Below are 22,439 nucleotides of genomic sequence, written 5' to 3'. Positions count from 1 at the left end.
TCCTGTTATATTGTGATCATCGTCTTCGTGCATGTCCTCAGTGGCTTCTTCTGTCTCTGTGGCAGCATTTGATACATCTGTAGAACAAAAAAGAATGAAGAATCATGTTAGATCTGTGAAGTTTGGTTGTCTTAGGTGTAGTTTACAGAACAGTCGTGTGCATATTTTTAGCATGGTAGTGTCTTAATACAAATGCATATTATGTAATGCACTGTATATGGATATTACAGACGTAATATTTGACGGTGATCTTATATTCATAGTTTTTGCCCGTTAATAAATAATATAGCTAGTAAGTAATAAGACACGCAAAAATGGTATAGTTGAATCATCTGGGTCAAAAAGCAATGTTTTAGGATTGTGTGATGAAATGATGAATAAAAGTAAGGATACGACAGGTACATAAATGGTTATGTAAGTGTAACGTGTTGGTGCAAAACGTTGTGGTCGTGTTGCATGTTACTCAATGGCTGTGTGTGTCAAAACGAGTTTATTTGAAAGAATATACAAATATATACACACAGACATATATATTTATACAGTATAACAGTACCGCATGTATTGGTTTTAAGGAAAGAGTTGAAAAGCAGTGTTCAGAAAAAAGCATAAGACGCACAAAGTACCATTTCACTACATGTAATAAGTTGTCAAGTAGACATGTGAATTAAGTGGTTAAGATAGTGGCTACTGTGCAAGTAAGCTTCAATTGTCTCTAAAAGGTTAGCATATGTGTTCTACATGATATCAATGGCTAGACGTGCTCGTGGAGAAACATTACAAACAGAAAAACACACTAAAGGTGCCTTTAACAAACCTGTTAATAAATGAGAACTTAATACATATATGTATGGCATACTGTATATGATTGAGAAAGTTGTCCTGTTTAGTTTATGTATTGTATACTTACGGAAAAAAGTTGGCAATCTTTGCGTATGGAGATGATTAGAGGGTCTTTATCAAAAGAGAATTTGCTTGGTGATTTGTTCATGTTCTGTAGAAAAGCAAAGGAGTAGAAATAAATACAGTATCATACTTCATAAACATACAAGAAATTTGTAGCTGTATTAACCATTGTTGGTATTTGAAGTGATAATTTAGGAATAGAAGTGTAGTGATTGCAGAATTTATAGAGTGCTTACCTTGTATGACTTTGTAGATGGAAATGTCTTTTGTTGAAAGAGCTCTTTGTTGTCTACTATATATGCAAGGACAAGCATAAGTAGGTGTGGTTATGAAGTACTTGACCATTGAAATAAAGCAGTGGTATCAAATGTATGGACCGTGGTTTGGCTCAGGCCTGCAAAGGGGTTTAATGTGGCACAAGAGATAATCTTGTAAGGTACAAAAAATAATAATAATATAATAGGTATGCCTCTGAGTTTTCACAAATCTAGGTCAAGTCAAGTCATCTTTAGTTATTTCGCGCTTGAATCATCCAATCGGAAATGCTCCATAAAAAATGTATAGAGGGTGCGATTTATTGCAAATTGCACAAGAAATCTCTAAAAATTCATGTTAATGACAAGTCTGATGTGTGTGCAAAGTTTCACGAGTTTTCACACATGTATAGATAAAAAAAAAACAAAGCAGCACTTTACTTGGCAACCAATGCATCGCTATAGCAGCAGCGTGCGACAAAATAAAAAACTTTCGATAAATTTGCATCTTAAACATCTTAAGATGAAACACACCAAGTTTGAACACGGTCGGATGAATTTTGTAGGAGGAGTTAAAATATGACCCCTAAAAAAGGCCACAAAAAAAGGCTACAAATCCCATCATAAATCAAAATGGCGGACTTCCTGTTTGGTTTAGCACATGGTTCCAAGAGACTTTTTTGTACATCGTGGGCTCTTATGTATGCCTGCAAATTATCATAGCGCTAGGTGAAACGTACAACCGGGAATGCTTCGTTAAAGAGGAGTTTTTTAGCTCAAAATGTGATGCCCGGCCCCTACGGGACTTCCTGTTGGGTTTAGCACATGGCACCAGGAGCCTTTTTTGTACATTGTGGGCTGTTACATTTGTCTCCAAATTTTCGTAGCTCTAGCTGCTTCGTACAACTGGGAATGCTTCATTAAGAAGGAATTTTTTCCTTTGCAAACTGTGCATGCCACGGCAACAGCGTGCGACAAAATAAAAAGCTTTCAATAACTTTTCATCTTCAACATCTTAAGATGAATCACACCAAGTTTGGAGATGATCGGATAAACTCTGTAGGAGGAGTTCGTTAAAATAAGACCCCTATGAAATGGCCCAAAAAATGGCAACACGTTCCAAAGTAAATCAAAATGGCGGACTTCCTGTTCGGTTTAGCATATGGTTCAAAAAGAGTTTTTTGTACCTTGAGGGCTGTTACATATGTCTTCAAATATTGGTAACTCTAGGTGAAATGTACAGCCGGGAATGCTTCATTAAGTTAGAATTTTGAAACACAAAATTTGATGCCTCGCCTCTGGCGGACTTCCTGTTAGGTTTAGCATATGGCACCAACAGGCTTTTTTGTAGATCATAGTCTGTTACATATGTGTACCAATTTTCGTAGCTCTAGATTAAACGTACCACCGGCAATGCTTCGTTAAGTAAGAATTTTGAAACTGTAAATTTGATGCCCCGCCACCGTCATATAGTATGTCAAAAACTTTAGATTTTTTACCATGATGTTGTCCCAGGTGTTGAGATGGTACAGCCCAAGTTTGAAGTCAATCGGGTTAACCGTGTAGGAGAAGCGGGCAAAAGTATGACCCCTGTAAATGTGCAAAAATGGGCCAAAATTGGACATTCAAATACTCATACCTCACTTCCTGTCTATTTTAGGGTACACATATCAAAGAGGTTTTTGTTCATCTGGATGTGCTACAGGTGCCACACAATTTTCGTAGCCATAGGACAATCGTAGCGGGACAGGGATCCGTTAAACCTATGTAGGTGGCGCTACAGAGCCATTTTTCTGTTATCATGTATGGCGACTTTAAAATATCAAATTTTTCGCCAGACCCGATCTGCGTGTAAAGTTTGGTGAGTTTTCGTTCATGTTTAGTGCCTCAAAAATGTGGTTGTTTGCGGAAAAGAATAATAACAAAGAAAAAGAAGAAGAAGAAGAATAATAACTAGAGCTGCGAGCAGCTATAAAGGGCCCTCGCAACCTGGGCCACGTTGGGGTACTTGCACGTCGGGGTACTGGCACGTTGGGGTACTGTCAAATCGGACACGGACCATCTAAAATGTTTTTGACAAGCTTTGTGAGTGCAAAAGGCCAAAGATGGTGTGCAATTCCCAAAATAAATTCAAAATGGCGGACTTCCTTTTAGGTTTAGCATACGGCTACAGAAGACTTTTTGTAGGTCTTAAGCTAATAGGTATGCCTCCCAGTTTTCACAAATCTAGGTCAAGTCATCTTTAGTTGTGTATCGCTTGAATCATACAATTGGAAATGCTCCATAAAAATGCATAGAGGGCGCTATTGAGCACAACGTTGGGTTACTTGCACGTCAGGGTACTGGCACGTTGGGGTACTGTTACATGGAACAAGGACCATTTAAAATGTTAGTTTTTTCCATGCCTTGTCTGTGCAAAGTTTAATGAAAGAGGCCAAAAATGATGTATAATTCCCAAAATAAAATCAAAATAGCGGACTTCCTCTTTGGTTTGGCAAATGGCTACATAATACTTTTTTGTAGGTATTAGGCTGATAGGGGTCTGTCCTAATTTTCACAAATCTAGCAGAATCATACAATCGGAAATACTTCATAAAAATGTCTAGAGGGCGCTATTTATTGCAAATTGCACAATAAATCTCTAAAAATTCATGTTCATGACAAGTCTGATGTGTTTGCAAAGTTTCATAAGTTTTCACACATGTATAGATAAAAAAACAAAGCAGCACTTCACTTGGCAAACTGCATCGCTATAGCAGCAGCGTGCGACAAAATAAAAAACTTTTGATAACTTTGCATCTTAAACATCTTAAGATGAAACACACCAAGTTTGAAGACGGTCGGATGAACTTTGTACGAGGAGTTCGTTAAAATATGACAACTGAAAAAGGCCACAAAAAATGGCAACAAATCCCATCGTAAATCAAAATGGCAGACTTCCTGTTTGGTTTATCACATGGTTCCAAGAGACTTTTTTGTACATCGTGGGCTCTTATGTATGCCTGCAAATTATCATCGCGCTAGGTGAAACGTACAACCGGGAATGCTTCGTTAAAGAGGAGTTTTCTAGCTCAAAATGTGATGCCCGGCCCCTGGGGGACTTCCTGTTGGGTTTAGCACATGGCACCAAGAGACTTTTTTGTACACTGTGGGCTGTTACATATGTCTACAATTTTTTGTAGCTCTAGCTACTTCGTACAACTGGGAATGCTTCATTAAGAGGGATTTTTTTCCTTTGCAAAAAGTGCATGCCACGACAACAGCGTGCGACGAAATAAAGAGCTTTCAATAACTTTTCATCCTCAACATCTTAAGATGAGTCACACCAAGTTTGAAGATGATCGGATAAACTCTGTAGGAGGAGTTCGTTAAAATATGACCCCTATGAAATGGCCCAAAAAATGGCAACACATTCCAAAGTAAATAAAAATGGCGGACATCCTGTTAGGTTTAGCATATGGTTCAAAAAGAGTTTTTTGTACCTCGAGGGCTGTTATATACCTCTACAAATTTTGGTAACTCTAGGTGAAACGTACAGCCGGGTATGCTTTGTTAAAGAGGAGTTTTTTAGCTTAAAATGTGATGCCCGGCCCCTGGGGGACTTCCTGTTGGGTTTAGCACAGGGCACCAAGAGACTTTTTTGTACATCTTGGGCTGTTACATATGTCTACAAATTTTCGTAGCTCTAGCTGCTTCGTACAACTGGCAATGCTTCTTTAAGGATATTTTTTTTCCTTTGCAAACAGTGCATGCCATGACAACAGCGTGCGACGAAATACAAAGCTTTCAATAACTTTTCATCTTCAACATCTTAAGATGAATCACACCAAGTTTGAAGATGATCGGATAAACACTGTAGGAGGAGTTCGTTAAAATAAGACCCCAATGAAATGGCCAAAAAAATGGCAACACGTTCCAAAATAAATCAAAATGGCGGACTTCCTGTGAGGTTTAGCATATGGTTCAAAAAGAGTTTTTTGTAGGTCATAGCCTGTTACATATGTGTACAAATTTTCGTAGCTCTAGATTAAACGTACAACCGGCAATGCTTCATGAAGTAAGAATTTTTAAACTCTAAATTTGATGCGTCGCCGACGTCATATAGTATATCAAAAACTTTAGATTTTTTACAATGATGTTGTCCCAGGTGTTGAGATGGTCCATCCCAAGTTTGAAGTTAATCGGGTTAACCGTGTAGGAGAAGCGGGCAAAAGTATGACCCCTGTAAATGTGCAAAACTGGGCCAAAATTGGACAGTCAGATGATCATACCTCACTTTCTGTCTATTTTAGGGTACACACATCAAAGAGGTTTTTGTTCATCTGGATGTGCTACGGGTGCCACACAATTTTCGTCGCCATAGGACAATCGTAGCGGGACAGGGATCCGTTTAACCTATGTAGGTGGCGCTATGGAGCCATTTTTCTGTTATCATGTATGGCGACTTTAAAATATCAAATTTTTCGCCAGGCCTGATGTGCGTGTAAAGTTTGGTGAGTTTTCGTTCACGTTTAGCGTCTCAAAAATGCGATTGTTTGCGGAGAAGAATAATAATAAGAATAATAATAATAAGAATAATAATAAGAAGAATTCCTACAAAAACAATAGGGCCTCGCAGCGGCACCGCCGCCGCCGCTGCTCGGGCCCTAATAATAAGAATTCCTTGAAAAACAATAGGGACCTCGCAGCGGTCGCTGCTCGGGCCCTAATAAGAAGAATTCCTACAAAAACAATAGGGCCTCGCAGCGGCACCGCCGCCGCCGCTGCTCGGGCCCTAATAAGAATTCCTTCAGGAACAATAGGGACCTCGCAGCGGTCGCTGCTCGGGCCCTAATAATAAGAATTCCTTCAGGAACAATAGGGACCTCGCAGCGGTCGCTGCTCGGGCCCTAATAATAATTTTTACAAAAACAATAGGGACCTCGCAGCGGTCGCTGCTCGGGCCCTAATAAGAATTCCTTCAGGAACAATAGGGACCTCGCAGCGAACAATAGGGACCTCGCAGCGGTCGCTGCTCGGGCCCTAATAATAATAATAAGAAGAATTCCTACAAAAACAATAGGGCCTCGCAGCGGCACCGCCGCCGCCGCTGCTCGGGCCCTAATAATAATAAGAAGAATTCCTACAAAAACAATAGGGCCTCGCAGCGGCACCGCCGCCGCCGCTGCTCGGGCCCTAATAAGAATTCCTTGAAAAACAATAGGGACCTCGCAGCGGTCGCTGCTCGGGCCCTAAAAAAACATGGTTGCTGACAGTCAGGCCTAATGTGACATTAGCCACGTTTTTTTTTTTTTTTTTTTTTCCCCCGTCACTTTGCAGCGACCCACCTAAGGCATTGCCTTCAAAGATTCTCGGGATGACAGAGCTGGCCAGAATGAAAGTCACCAAGCAAACCAGATATCACAAATCACTTGGATGTTAATGGAGTGAACCTCCTTTAATTCGATGCTTAGTCAGACTGCACTGTAAACATTTTCGCTGTGATTTCACAATAAATATGGGCATTTTTTGCCTGACTTTCATAGTAAAGATTACACCAATATACTGTACTGCGAAATGTAGGGGAGACCGGGCTAGTTGTATCACATGTAAATTGTCACATTGCAATTTTCTTCGACCTCCGAAAAAGTGGAATTCTAGTTTTATTCGTATAAATGGTCAGGGGTTGTGTACTGTCTGAGAAGAGAATAGCAAATTGTGAGCTGAGTTGAATGGCAGTTATGTTTTGCACAACCCAAAGTAAAAATTTTCAACTTCATATTTTTTTTTTTTAACTCATTCACTGCCAGTCATTATAGAAAATTTTTACATTTCCAATACTCGCGTGATATTACATTCAATAATTATATATAAACCGAATCTACCAAATAACAGAATAGACTCCCTACTTTTTGTCCCGTCCCGTTCTTTTATAATTGACAGTAGAAAAATGTAGGTTTGCCAAAATACAGCCATTTCTCCCATGGACTCTGAAACTGTGTTTATTTCGTATAAAATGGGGCAATGATGTCATCTACCGGTGGTTGGGCATCAGTAAAGTTGTTTCCAAGTTTGATATTTACAGTGGAGCATGCTCAGATTCGCCCCCAATTTAGCACCGCTCTAAAAAATACAATTGACAAGTATACTTGTCAAAGGCAGTGAATGAGTTTTAAACAGGCGTCATACATAATTCTAGCAGCAAATCATGTGGACTTGAGATTCAGGCATCTTGTCATGCCTCAGTCACTGCTCTGTTTTAAGCTAACTTTAAAATAGAGCAAGTATAAGCCAACATGGTAGTTTGGGGCAACTTGTCTCAGTCATTTTGGGGTTTGTTGTCACATATACAAAAAATGGGCCAATGAAAAATGCACCTCCTGGCAACTCTGTTTACTTATGCCAGAATTGTTCTTCCGATGATGAGTCTGAATAGTGAGGAATTGAGTTTGCTAGGTTTTGTTTCATTGTTTAAAAATTTATTTTAACAGTTGTTATAACTACAGTATACTCATATGTCAGGACTGGTTTAAGTTTCATAATGAACCATCTATCCATCCATTGCTTTATTTTTTTTAATTCAATTTATTCTCAAATTTCCAGTATAAGGGAAGCAAATCAGGCATTTGAGGCTGATAGCTATGACCTGTATGCCAGCAGTTTCTAAGGACTTTAATGTATTTCATAATATTTTATGTTAAAGTTTGCTCAATGACTATGGTAAATTTTCAAGATCAATGATAAACAATTTCTCTGGCTGGAAAAGCAAAAAAAAACAACAACTAAAAATAAATTAAATAATAATAATTTAAAAAACAAACAAACAAGAGAACAAGGATAATTGTGTCCTTGTTTTATTAGTTGCAAAAGCCAATGTGACAACTTACCCATTGGCGGGGCAACATGTCACATGTTCACTCCCTCTATTTGATGGCTTATAACCCTGCACTGACACAAAGTACAAAAATGACATGAATACAAAAAAATGTACCCAAGACTTTGGTCTTTCCTCTGGTATACGTTTTGTTTATATATGATGTATTGATTCCAAGTAATATACAAAAGTATAAAAAGTGGTACAACTAGCCCTTATTCAGCAATTTACTGTAATTTCACATCTGTGATATTACAATGCATTGTTGTAAAAGCACAAGTGTATAATGTAACTACACAGCTGCATTGGCAAAGCAATTAATGTGATAGTTCAGTACATTACTAGGGAATTACAACCTTTTGCTGTGCACTGCAAAATTCTTTTACATTGCCTCATATTCACACAATCACATTCATACACCAGTGGTCGGCTACTACCATGCAGTCCCCAGCAGAGATTAGTATTTGGGTTTCAGTCATTTTTAATTTTCATTGTTCAATCACATGTTCAAACAGTACCACTGATTGCCACACCCACCTAAGTGGGGTGAAATTTGTTCTCTGCGTTTGACCCATCCCCTGAGGGAGCGGTGAGCATCAGCAGGAGCCATGCTCAGGATTCATTTGGTGATCTAACCCCCAAATTCCAACCCATAATGCTGAGTGTCAAGCAAGGAGGCAAATGGGACCCATTTTTATAGTCTTGGGTATGACACGGCCGGGGACTGAACCCACAACCTCCCAGTCTCAGGGCGGACACTCTACCACTCGTCCACTGAGCTGGAAAGGGGAAAAAAAAAACTTTGAGGTCGAGAATCCATGTGGGTGGAGTCAAACGACAAGCCATGCCTCGAACTGCACGCTGCATCCAGGGTTTACTTCGGTCCACTCGGAGCATATTCAAGTTCACTGTCTTGCTCAAGGATACTTCAAAATGGTGGGACCAAATAGACTCAGTAATATTTACACTTGGAAGAGCGTAAAATGAAGAATTGAAAAACATAAACGTCACTCAAGGGTAGAGGAACAAACTAATGACCTTCAGCTTGAGAGACAGCGACGTACTACATGAGCCACGCAGCTCCTCCAATATGTTATGTATTTTGCTCGTCTCAGCTGGAATCTTCAATCTTCCAAGAGATTTTATTCTTATTTTATTTCATTATTATTTTTTTAATGTTTTTGGTCTCTTTTGGATATAAGCAAACAGTAGGCGCGGCATAGCTCAGGTGGTAGTGTTACAGTTCCTCAACCCTTGAGTGACGTTTATTTATGTTTTTCAAGTCTTTATTTTACTCTTTTCCAAGTATAAATATTACTCTAAAACTGAGTTTATGGTCACACCCTAAATAGAGTCAATTTTACTCTACAGAATTTACTGCGAAGGATGCTGTAGCAGGTATTCATTGGAATATTACAGGCAAATTAAATTACAACAAATTACTGTAAATATACTGTTATTTTTTGTGATTTTTTTTACAGTGTGATCAATCAATCCATCCATCCATCCATCCATTCATATATCTATCTATCTATCTATCTATCTATCTATCTATCTATCTATCTATCTATCTATCTATCTATCTATCTTATAATTTTGTTTAATTCTCCATACCGTTCTAGAAAATCCCAAAACATTCCATGCTGAATTCCAGTTCAATTCACATTTAATCTGTTGCTTCCAGGTGAAAAAGAGCATATGAGCGTATAATCATCATCTTGGGCCAATTTGGTCAAATAAATCGAATTCACTCTAACCTTCAGCAATGGGAATTCATTTGATTCATAAAATCAGCTTCCCTTATAGGCTAGTCTCTAGTCATGCCTCTCATACCAACACAGCGCAGAGGCGCCAGCGCAGACTCCTCCTTCCTTCCCTCTCTCTCCTCCTCTTCTCAGCGACACCTTGCAAGGATGCCTTTGCAGAGACGAAATACACAGCAGGGATCGGCAGTGAATGGGACAGGGTACTAGCAGAATCAGCATCCCACCACCATCTCTCGGGCGCACCGACCGAAGCATGCCCGATCGTAGCCATGACTTGCTCGGCGTCAGATAGCGAGAAGATCGTGATCAACTGCGGCGGCATCCGACACGAGACCTACCGGAGCACCCTGAAGACGCTGCCGGGCACGCGCTTGTCCTGGCTGACGGAGCCCGACGCCTACAGCAACTTCGACTACGACCCAAAGTCAGACGAGTTCTTCTTTGACCGCCACCCGGCCACTTTTGCTTATATCCTCAACTACTACCGCACCGGGAAACTTCATTGTCCGAACGACGTTTGCGGGCCGCTCTTCGAGGAAGAACTCGCCTTCTGGGGGATAGATGAGACGGATGTGGAGGCATGCTGCTGGATGAATTATCGCCAGCACCGTGACGCCGAGGAAGCCCTGGACAGCTTCGAGACCCCCGAGCCAGATGTGCCCGAGGACGACCCGGCTCTCACCGGCGGTGCGGACGGTGACCTGAAGCGGCTGTGCGTGCAGGAGGACGGCCGCAGAGCGACGTGGTGGGAGGTGTGGCAGCCCAAGATGTGGGCGCTGTTTGAGGACCCCTACTCATCTAAATACGCCCGGGTGAGTGGCCGAACAGGATGATGTTTCTTTGCAAACACGTTCCTCTGCATAGGCAACATGCTCACTCCGGTAGCTATGCCGTTGCGCATTGCTGCGGGAAAAGTCAACACAAACCTGCATTGACAGGAGAAATGATGGCAGGTCCCGTACAAAGATTCGCACTTGGGAAAAAAAAAGTTGACGCAAGAAAAGTTCAACAGAAAACTCGCACCCCTCAAAGGAAAGGCTATAAAAACTAGACATAATGAAATGGGCCAGCCTGATCAAATAAGCTGCCAGCAAGGTCCCTCAGTGGCACTTATGTGTGAGCCATGTTCCCCTGGATGCAGTCTCATACTTCCTGAGTAGTCAGTAGTCAGTGCTTTTGGGTCTGTGTGACGTGATGGCGTGTATAACACAACAGTCAAGCTTGTGCTTTTCCACTTTTTAATTTGTAGTATTTTATTGACCAAATGCCAATAATCATCGTTGACATCTCTGCATTTGACAATTCACCATAAGTTCTGCACCCACACTGCACTGTTGTAAAAGCCCAACATTTGCCCTTGAAATCAGCCTCACTGCCAGCTTTCAAGTTTCTGCATCATCAGTGGATACTGGGCCTGTAGTCTGGCAAACACTTGGCAGTGATTCATAATGACCCTGCACCATCTCCTCCAATTTTGCCACGTAAGGCGACAAAAAATAAAAAATAAAACTAAAAATAAAAATCACTGGTACAACAGAGGACTAATGTTTTGTGTACGTTGGGGCGGGCATTGTGCTTGCATAGCATGGAATATGTTGTGCTAATGATGCGTGGAAGTTACACTCGAATGTTGGAACTTCCACCTCCAAGTCAGGATTTTAATCACCCCTCTTTCTGAAATTGTATCTCCCACTTTGTAAGGCAGAGGAATCTTACAAGCCCGATATGTAAACACTTTAGTTGTATGATGTATTTATACATTTGTAAAGCTGGGAAGTGCCTGGATTGGGTGACCAGATTTTCAAAATTCAAAACCGGAATGGTTAAATATAGAAGAAATTTCACCAAAATTAATCGTTAATCGAGTGAAAGAAGGCCGGCGGCTCGTGGTCATCGCTAGCTAAAGGCTAACTTGGTTGACAACACAAGGTGCTTCACAGTTAAATGAAAAAAAATGATCACAAACAAAGATTAATTGCCCTCTTGGCTTTATGTTCAGTCAAGAAAAAGAGCTGTAGTGGTGTGTTCATGTTCCAGTGAGTCAGAATTTCCAAGTTAGAACAACGTAAGACTAGAGTTGTGTGCTCCCAGCATAGGGTGACCAGATGATCCATTTTGCCCGGGATAGTCCTGTTTTTGAACTTTTGGTACCGCATCCCGGTGGATTCAGTCCACTATACCATTGTTATTAAGATGGTGGCTTTTTTTTTGTCTGTATACAGCTAGTTGCGTTTTCCACGTGCATTTTTTTTATTTTTATTTTTTTACAATAATACAATCACAATAACGTCATGATTACTGCATTATTAAATTCAACTGCAGTTGCAACTAGCATTCATGAAGATGACAATCAATGACAGTCAATTCCGTTACGGAAATCAGTAAGGGTAATCAGTAATCAGTAAGAGTTTAGATGGGGATAAGTGAGCCCTGCGCACGAGCCGACACAGGTTTTGGTGCAACGCAATATTCGCGTTTTCATCCTTCCTCAGCCCGTGACAGACCGGCTTGCTTGCTAATGCTCGCTAGCATCATCATGTTGCGCTGGTAGATATAAACAATGCGTCATTGGCTCGGAGAGATGTTGTGAATGAACTGGAACCAATCATATGCATCACTGGCCGCATCGAGGATTGTGGGACCATATGCAATTTGCATATGGCCATGTAAGCCCCCCCCCCCCCCAACCCCCCCTGGTACACGGACGCTTGGTATAGCCATATTCCTCCAGTGCAAATTTGACAGACAAATTGGCTGTGCCAACATAGCAATGGGGAAATATTTACCTCACCATAACACACAATCACATTGGTGCAGTTTTTAAACAAATGATTGAGATGGTGGGGGTTTAGGAAAAAAAATCACCACCACACATTAACAGAAACCCAGAGGTGTAGCTTGAGAAGAAGTTCATGGGTGTAAATCCTGTATTTATATAGTGCATTTTCCTGAGTGAAAACGGAAGACCGTGCCTTTAAATGTCCTACTTTCATGATATGATATCTGTTGCATGAACCTTATACATTTTCCTAATATTTCACCAGAATTTTTAAATAATTTAATATTTTCTGAGCAGTGTACTTTATTATGATAAATTCCTACTAATAGTAATGACCTCTCATTTTAAAAGGAGCATTTTGCACTGCCTAATATGATTTATATACCTTATTTCTTGACAAAATCTATTACAAAATCATTTTGGTACAACATAGTCCAAAAAGTGTTGTAATTTTTTAAACAACTCAGTTTTTATGTTAAGGATGAATAATTTGCCTTTCTATGTGGGACCCTTTTCTTTAAGGTCGCGGAGGAATAGAATAAAACGCAGCTGAAGCGAAAGATCGTGGGTTCGAGACCCACTCGGGAAAAGCCGCACAAATACATTGTTTCTAATCTATGCACTCCAAAAAGCTGCGTGCGTATGCTCTGCTCCTCACTCTGTGAAAACTCGCCCCTTTCCGCGTTTTTCGCCTGTGCGGGTGGGGCGAGAAGATTGGGCACCTTTCTTTGCGCAGCACAGACACACATCTTGCATGCTTCATGTTCCATCCACGGATATGAAAGTTAAAGTCAATGTTCTTTCTAACAATGTGGTTACATAGGTATCAGTATGCAAATAAAAAATCCCAGTTATGTGTGTTGTATTGTAATGTTAGTATGAACATTAGCAGTTATTTAAGCAGAAAATGTCAACGATTTTGTTGTAGGCCTGTGCGCATTTGTGTTTTTTCAAAATCTCTTTTTGGCATTAATGCCAAATATAAGACATGGGAAACCAACTACGGTATCTGCAAAGGGTCCATAAAGAAGAAGAAGAAGAAGAAGAAGAAGAAGAAGAAGAAGAAGAAGAAGAAGAAGAAGAAGAAGAAAAAAAGCTCACAGTGTGGAGTAAATGTAGGGCTGCTTAATGATGTTATGTGCCATCTTCCCTTAACAGACGTGAATGTTATCATCGGAACCAGTAAATCTTTGTATTCCAAATACAAAGTTAATTTTCTCTTTTTCTCTAAAGAGCCAATTTCTCCTTTTAATTTAATGTATTCATGCACTGATGTGTACAGGAAAGAAAGTTCTGTAGCAGAATAACACATAATCACGAGTTAGTTAAACATCACTGGGAAATCTGTGGTTGCTTAAAACGAGTGCACATTGGAACACATCAATCTTCATGGTATTGTTTGTGTTGCTTTTGGAATTAAACAAATCAATCTCTTAGAAAGCTCATACGAGGCTGTTACTATGAATACACAGCTGTGGTAGTTCGCCAAACCTGATGAGAGTAAGGCTGCTGGGGACTGCTCCAGGATTATAAAAGGGGGTTTGACCAATATATAGGGGCGCTGAGAAAATAACATAACTTACCGTTAACTAAAATATCAAATAAAAATGCTGGAGGAGCTTAACCAGGGCTACACGGATTTCTGAGTGGGATATAGCACCTACTTGTCCCAGTGCACTGCCATCCCTGAAGGCCGCTGTATCCCAGACAGAATGAAAGTCGAAGCAGTTTGTACAAAGACATCATTATGACTTTAAAATTGAACCTTGAGTCACTAATGGTGCATTGGTACATTCACATACATTTCTGGGGACTCAGAAAACCAGTCGGGAATGACTGATATTCTGAGCCCCCAGACACCCACCGCAATAAAACAAAACGGAACCTTTCAGAGTGGCCTTTTATTGTGGGCAGTCTAAGGCACACCTGTGCACTAATCATGTCTTTAGTGGTCTGGTCACATCGACCCCCCCCCCCCCAAAAAAAACAAAAAAAACAACAACTAAGTTGTAGAATTAATCCTTCAGATGCAACTTGATCTGAAATCATGTGGGATGTCATTCGTGATGAATGCTAGCTTGATTGATTGCTGTAGTAGTCATCTTTATTTGTCAAGCGCAGGAAATTTGACGTCTGTATTTGACCCATCACAGTAGTGGAAACCGCAGACACGCACATACGCACACACACAGTGCTTATAGGCACCTGGGGTATCGCTGTCTTGCTCAAGGACACCACAGCCACGTCTCTGGGGATGTTGAGGATAGATGATCTGATCTTGAACCAGACTTGCCACAGTGGCAGATGACAATCTTAACCTCTTGGCCAACGTTGTCCCAAGTTATTTTGCTGTTGCATTTCATATTGTTTTTGGTATCCCATCTTTTCCCCTTAATTGGCTTACTGTAAGTCACGTTAGAAATACTGTGGAGCCAATGACAATTCAGCTGGTAGTAACTTAGCATGGCTTTAACCTGGCAATAGCCAGGCTGATAATTATGGAGTTAGAATCATGCCCAAACCCCGTAAACACAAAAAACGTGATCTACGTACACAACACCTGATCTACGTACACAAAACGTGTGCTCTATGTAAAAAGCAATTCTCCAATTACGGATACAACTCACGTGACCTTTGGCAGTGATATTCTGCCGAGCAGTTTTACGTGCCGAAAACCCATGACCCACACGCGCAAAGCCAGTCAACTTTACAGCAGGGGGCGCTGTTGAATCAGCGCCGTATTGAGAGAGCTATTGGCAAACTCATTGAAGAACTACTACGCTGTGATTGGTCAACTGCTGGTCACATGACAAATGGACACCTTGTCGTTACCATGCCGCTGCGATTACGTAATGTATTGCAATAGGTGTTTATGGCGTTCACAATCACAAACACTTCATTAATATAATATCTTTAGAAAAACAAAGTAACACGGCACACCACTCATTTGACGAGGTAGAAATCTTCAGTGTGCAGTCCCACCTACATAGAATCGTGGTATTTTACTTACTTTATTTAACCCTAAATCTAACCCTGCATCATAACGCCACTGCCTGGTTGTAATTGTGAACAACGCCATGCTGAGTAACACGGCATAACAACAATAGAAACGGCAATTGCACCAGCGACATGGTAACGACAAGGCGAGTGACGAGTTGGCCAAACTCTCTCTCAACAGCGCCCCCTGCTGTAAAGTTTACTGGCTTTGCGCATGTGGATCATGGGTTTTCGGCACGTAAAACTGCTCGGCAGGATATCACTGCCAAAGGTCACGTTGTATCCGTAATTGTAGAATTGCTTTTTACATACGCAAAACATTTTGTTGCTGTGGTAATTGAAGTTATGCTTCTTTGTGTACGTAGATCACGTTTTGTGTACGTAGATCACGTTTTGTGTACGTAGATCACGTTTTTTGTATTTACGGGGTTTTGGCATGATTCTAACTCCATAGTAGATAATTGTGATTCACTCAAGGGAGTTCTCTCAATCTGGCAATGCTCCACGGTGATTTGCTCAGGAAAGGCGGGACATTCTGGACAATACTTCGAGCTTATTGGATGATGCGGCAACTTGTGCACGTCTACCTAACTTTTGTTTTGACCAATCATGACAATAATGGAAATTTCGTTTTTTGCTCTCGTCGTAAGAATAAAAAAACAAAAGCATGAACATCTTTACCAGCTAAAAATGCACGAAGCACCTCTCACTGTTTAACAATGAACAAGGAAACGGTAATTCTGCAAGAACAGAATTTATTGCAGCGTCCATTCGTCCATGCTAGGTTTGTTTGTTTCTCATGGCGTTGGCACTTCCTGGTTTTGTCACAGCTGCATATCCCACACCCCAATCACAACAGTTTTATGATCTGCTGGTCCGTACAAAAAGTGCATGGGGACCAGTGAAAATCAGCGGGCTCTGTACAAGATGTATTCTCGGGAGTTTGTGAATTGACAGATACCACGAGAATTCAACTTGCAGAGCAAGGTTAGCATGGCTTGATGAGTTGCACACTTTGCTCAAGAGTGGCCTTAAATTCTGGCACCACTGGTCTTAATCAGCCAAATCCTGTCCAGCTGTTATACAAAATCCACCAAGTCGGAAAATAAGATGACAGCTATACGAGTGATGGAAAACCAAAGTGATGAGTTAAAAAAAAAAAAAAAGGAATTGGATGGCAGGTGAAGGGTACCGTCAACATAAAAGCAGAGGTGACTTTGAAAATCGTGCAGTCTATGCTTTGATTGCCAGTACAGTAGCAAAAAAAGATTGGTTGGGAAGATGGAGGATGGTGCCAGTGCAGCAGCATCTGCTGCAGCACTTCAGGTCTGGCAGTACCTCACTTTCACCCGATTAGCTTAATTTATGGCTACGGAAACATTGAAAGAGGATATTAGAAAATCAAGAAGCACAGCATCACTTGTTTTGTGCATTCATGAGCCAAACAGAAGGTTTGAAGAACTGAATTTCAGGTCTCCTTTTTTAAATTTGTTCACAACTCGGTGAATTCCAGAGTCATCGCCACTGACAGCACTGGCTGTTTTAAAACCAAGATTAGTTAGCCGAGTACTGCAGGATTGCAGATAATTCCTATTCAGAACCCCCAAACTCACCCCCGGCTACTCTTTACCCATCCATTTTCTCCTCCCTCCCTTCTGTGGTGGAAGTTATCCAGCTGACTGCTTGTGCTATAGCATAACACTGCAGTGCCTGTAGTAGCTGACTGTGCTGTACTCTGCAGCACAGGACAGAGCCACACACTGAGAAAAGGGGTGTTTTGCTCTGCTGGGGGTGGGGGTGGATGTAAAGGCACAAAGAATAAGGAGTAAAAGATGAGGGACAAACTAGGGGTGATCCTACCCCCCAGCCCCCATTTATTTTTTTGCTGAGCTTGGCATGTTGTGGTGCTTGTACCCTTTTATCAATTCAGCTGTATGTCTCAGCTTGTCTTATTCAGGAGCTGAATGGTGTTCCTTTGTAAGCAAAAGCTTCAGACGCACATTCCCTTCTCTCTTTCTCAGCTTCTCACCTCTCCTTAAGTAAGCTGAATGGGATGCTAATAATAAGTTCCAAAGGTAAAATATGCACGAGTTACCAAATGTCTGATATTCGTTAAATTGTACAGTATTCACATAAATAAAATACATGTTGACCAATAAGCAACCCTTGTTTGTTGTTTGTTGAAATCAGGGTCACATAAATAAAAATGAAGCACACCCCAAGATTGGTAGTTATGATGACATACAGCAATTTTATTTATGTATGTATTTATTTATTTATTTATTTATTTATTTATTTATTTATTTTTATTTAACAACAATAATATGATTGTTATTATTATTATTATTATTATTATTAGTAGTAGTATGAATAATAATAATAATAATAATAATAACAATAATAACAATAATAATAACAACAATAATAATATTATGTGACTATTATTATTATTATTATTATTATTATTATTATTATTATTATTATTATTATTATTATTATTATTATTACCACTACTTTTCATTGCATTTTTCTTATTAGAGCAAACATTCTAATAAACACAACTGTATTATGTATATAAATAGTCAATTATCTATATTAGGGGTCACCAATCTATGTGACGCCAAGGACAAGTAGAAGCATAATGAGTCAACTTTTTTGACCTTTTGTAGTAATCCAAAACAATGTTATTTAATACTGTATAATTGTGTGTATAATGTATCTGTAATATAAAGCTTACATAAACAATATATAATTTGACCTTCAGCTAGTCACCAATCTGTATTTAACAAAAACATGAGATTGTACATTAGTCTCAATTATGAATGATGTCTCTCAATCTTTCTTGGTGACTTTGCATTTATAGGAAAACATGAAGAGTTGAAAACTTAACTAGGATTTTTTCTATCTCTCGCTGTCTCAACTTTATAACCCTTCTCCAATTGTTTAATCTGACCGATAAAGACACATTACACCAGTAGCTCATATTCCCAACCATAATATATTCAAAAATGTGCTTTACGATGTGACCAAAACTGGTTGTTGTTTGTGCTGGTGGTGGAACAGTATGCAAATCACGTCTTCGGGCGTTAATGCAGTTTAGTGTGAATAAGGATAGTTTTATATTATAACATAATACAAATGTCCGTACGCGAAACAGGAAGTAACAAAAACCTCAAGTCAACTTTTACCGGGGGCGGACTAACCATTAGGCGTACATAGGGTGATGGGGCCCGAGGTTTCCAGAAGTCCCCAAACTTCTCATAAAAAAACGTATTAATAAAGTTGTATTTCTCTTCAGAATGTTTAATCTATCATGGCTGTTTCAAGTGTAACATTTCAAATGCAATAAATGCAATTGGTAAATGATATTCATTTTCATTTTTCCATATTATTATTTTCTTGAATGCAGTGTAGATGACAGCAACCTCTTCAACTAAAACAATAACATCCAAATGAGGATGTCTAAATTCTCTTACAAGCAAATATTATAATCTTGGTTCTCTTTTCTCTTTCTACTTTACTCCGGTGGCATATTTAATGGTTCCCCATGTTTTCAAACAATCCCTTCTAGCTCCCCCCCTCCCTAGCTGCTGGTTTGTTGCGCCAAAGGCAATATATCCACTAGGGTACCCCTTCCCCCTCAGTGCTTTTCAGGATAATGCTGCGACAGAGCTTTCTTTCTCTGTCACCAGAGAGAGAGCGAGAGAGCAAGAGCGTGAGAGAGAGAGAGAGAGTACTGTACTGTATTTGATGACACGTCAAGAACTAGTATTTAACCTCTGCATGATCTTTACTGTCATCACGTCACACAGGGTCCGTAACATAGTCAACATCGAGCTCCAAAGCATCCAAACAAGGCTCGCCAAATAGCTTGTGCAGACAACCTCATTCTTGGTTTGACCATGGTGCATACGCACGCACACGTGAAGTAGATTACTGCAGAATTATCTGCTATGATGTACTGTGAAGCATTTGAGTGGGCCAGGGATGTGCAGGTAATTATTCTCATATATCAGGCACTATTTTCATGCTAGCTGCAATTTAAAGTCCTGTTTTGACACCACTTTTAAAGAAGGGTATGCTTATAACATGGCAATCATTTGTTTATACTATATGGACTTGGGCAAAAGTACTGATTTTGCAATGTATTGATCACACCCTTTTCTGTTATGGTTCAGTATCAACACACCAACATCTGACATTGACACTGTTGTGTGATGCGGCGCCCGGCCCAAGTATTTGAAGTTGCATACTTATTGACAAGGTTTAATTTTTAATGATGTATTTACAAAATGTAGTGTTATAGCTCTTCCTTCTTGTAGTGTCCATCAGCCTTTGCCCTTTACACCTGGGATAGTCAAAGAAAGAGATGGATGGAAAATTAAATAAAAAAACCCAACAAGTTGCAATCATTAAATCAACAAAGAAATTAGCAACAAATTGGAGTTAAATGTGGGCTAACGATAGCAAGAGGTCATTCCCACTCTGCTAATCCAATGACTTAATGCAGCCTTAAAGTATTAACAAGCTCATTAATAATCGATGTATGAGCAGTTTGTCAATGAGATTATTGTAAAGTGGTCTTTCCTTGTCTCCTTTAAAAAAAAAATAAAATAAAAAATGAAATCATGATAAACATTTGGCTGGCCACTTGAGTGAGGTAGCAAGATCTTTCGAATGACTTTGAAAGTGAAGATATTCGTAGAAGAAATATTATAGTCTGAGGGGTATATTCACTAAGAATGCGCTGCGTCCGGTAATAGCGCGAAATATTGCACCACAACTGCAGCCGCAGTCTGCGCCCAGTTACCCACCTATTCACTAAGGATATTGCTCTAATCATATACCGGCGCAAACACGCACACAAAACTGACAGCTTGGAGCAAATTTGCACCTGATTTACCACACATGGCAATGGATTTGCGCCAACAACATGGTTGTTATAGTAACAGTTGCCAGAAAGATGACATTATCAGAAAGCGAGGTTGGACCGAGAGTAAGTGATTATAGGGCCATTAAGCTGTACAGAGCAGAGAGGACGAGGACGACGTCATTCATTCATAAAGTACAAATTATTGGTGCAATTGTTTTAAAAAAATATATTTTCAGAGGTTGGCGTGGGCGTCCAGTATGCATCTGGCACTTAAAAATGATCGTAAAATGCCTTCCCACCATTGCCGATCAATGTGTCCTACAAAAGTAAATTTCCCCCTCCTCTCTCTCTCTCTCTCTCCCTCCTCTCTGCGTGATCAGCAAAGTGACATGCACCGTGCACTGCTGTCATGATCCCGGGATCGAGGTTGCATCAGGTTGATACATGCTTTCCAAAAACGTTATTTGCGTCACGCAAAGTCGGAGTGGCTATTTGCGCTGGCGTTAGTGAATTAGATAATGTATATCAATGAGTCTCATTTGCATTGGGGTGGGCATATTTTGCGTCAATATATGCAAATTACCGAATTTACATACGCGCAAATAACACAGGCGCACCGTGGCGCATTCTGGTCGGCAGTGCACTTAGTGATGGATTTCCCCATCTGCGCATGTTTAGTGAATTAGGCGCTCCCGGATTGCTCCATTTTTACCGGTTAGTGCGGTGCAAAGGCGACGCAAACCTTTAGTGAATAGACCCCTTAGTCTGTTAACCTTGAGTCGAGCCTCTGAAGTTGGAAACAATCTGTTCTGTGAGGCCGGTTGGAAACTAACGGTGTATTGTATTGCTTTTGCAGGCGGATATTTATGGTTTATATTTCATGTGTTTCATTAGATTTTGAAATCTATAAGACACATTTTTTTCCCTATAAAATGATCCGAAATTGTCCCAACGTACTATAGATGGAATCATAAAAATAAAAAAAACAATACAAACATTAATTCAAAAAGATAAAGTAGACAGAAAAATCTAAGAAAAAAAATCTGAAAATTAGGAAATATTAGCAGTAAACAACAAAAACTTTTTTCACTTTTATTAGTCCCCCGCTGGCTCCCCGGTAGCACCGAGAGCGCACCGCCGCTCGTCGATTCAATCAAATAGTATTTGAGTGAAACATGACCCGCTGCAATGTGATTGGCTGGCTACTTCCTGATCGGGCACAGCATACGCATACACGTGCACCGCACAGACTACAATTTACATACAAACATATAATATGCCGCTTTCCCGCCGGACCGTTCCACACCGAAGCGGCATTTTTTTGTCCCCGGATGTATCCATCGGACTCTTTCGGGGCCGAGCGGTTCCGTTGTAACCGCTGTTTAGAACCCTTTCGGCAGTGGTTCTGCAGCGCCGGTCGTCGGGGGACGAGTGGGGCCATGTCATCACCTGTCATCTGATTGGCAACGCAGTAAGCCATGCCGTGGCGGTCTCCGGGTGGAGGAGTGGAACCGTCACTTACCTTCGGTGCCAGTTGGCGTGGGTTCGCTTCCCCACCTGGGAGACCATGTATGTTAGTTTGTGTGAGTGAGTGACAAAAAAAAAAAAAGAAAGTAAGCAACGCCATGGCACACGTCCATTTCCTTGTTTTACGCGAACGAGGCAGAGGCGCCCGCCGGTCTTCGCCAAAGTCATAAAAATACAGTATATACAATAAATATAATAATGTTTTACAACAACGCTGAACTATATTTACAATTCAAAAGGTACTTGTGGATGGATATGTAATATTTGTGGTTTTAAAAAAAACATCGCGATGGCACAAAGGTGGCTGGTCGTGTGTTCCCATTCACTTGAATGAGACCTCCAGCAGCAGAGGCAGAGCTCTCCATTCAGAAATAGCTTCACGAGCCGCTCGTGAATAGCAATATTTCATCCATGGTGGTCCATATTAAATTGTAAATACGGTTCATTGTTGGCGTGCTTGCCACTCGTGAAATGTTATGGCAGATCC

The 22,439-nt window shown here is 40.4% G+C and overlaps 1 protein-coding gene across 2 annotated transcripts in view; it reads left to right on the top strand.

Moving 5' to 3' along the window:
* Window positions 1–9,945: 9,945 nt before the first annotated feature.
* The window catches only part of LOC144029364 (voltage-gated potassium channel KCNC1-like), a 59,237-nt gene continuing 46,743 nt past the window's right edge, over window positions 9,946–22,439 (top strand). For both annotated transcript variants that reach the window (XM_077535718.1, XM_077535717.1), the window contains exon 1: window positions 9,946–10,588. In XM_077535718.1, coding sequence (XP_077391844.1) covers window positions 10,046–10,588 — 543 coding nt within the window. In that variant the 5' untranslated portion in view covers window positions 9,946–10,045. The remainder of the gene's footprint in view (window positions 10,589–22,439) is intronic.

Source organism: Festucalex cinctus, chromosome 1 (genome assembly GCF_051991245.1).
Source record: "Festucalex cinctus isolate MCC-2025b chromosome 1, RoL_Fcin_1.0, whole genome shotgun sequence".
In the NCBI taxonomy this organism is placed as follows: Eukaryota; Metazoa; Chordata; class Actinopteri; order Syngnathiformes; family Syngnathidae; genus Festucalex; species Festucalex cinctus.
This window is presented reverse-complemented; position numbering and strand designations above follow the sequence as displayed.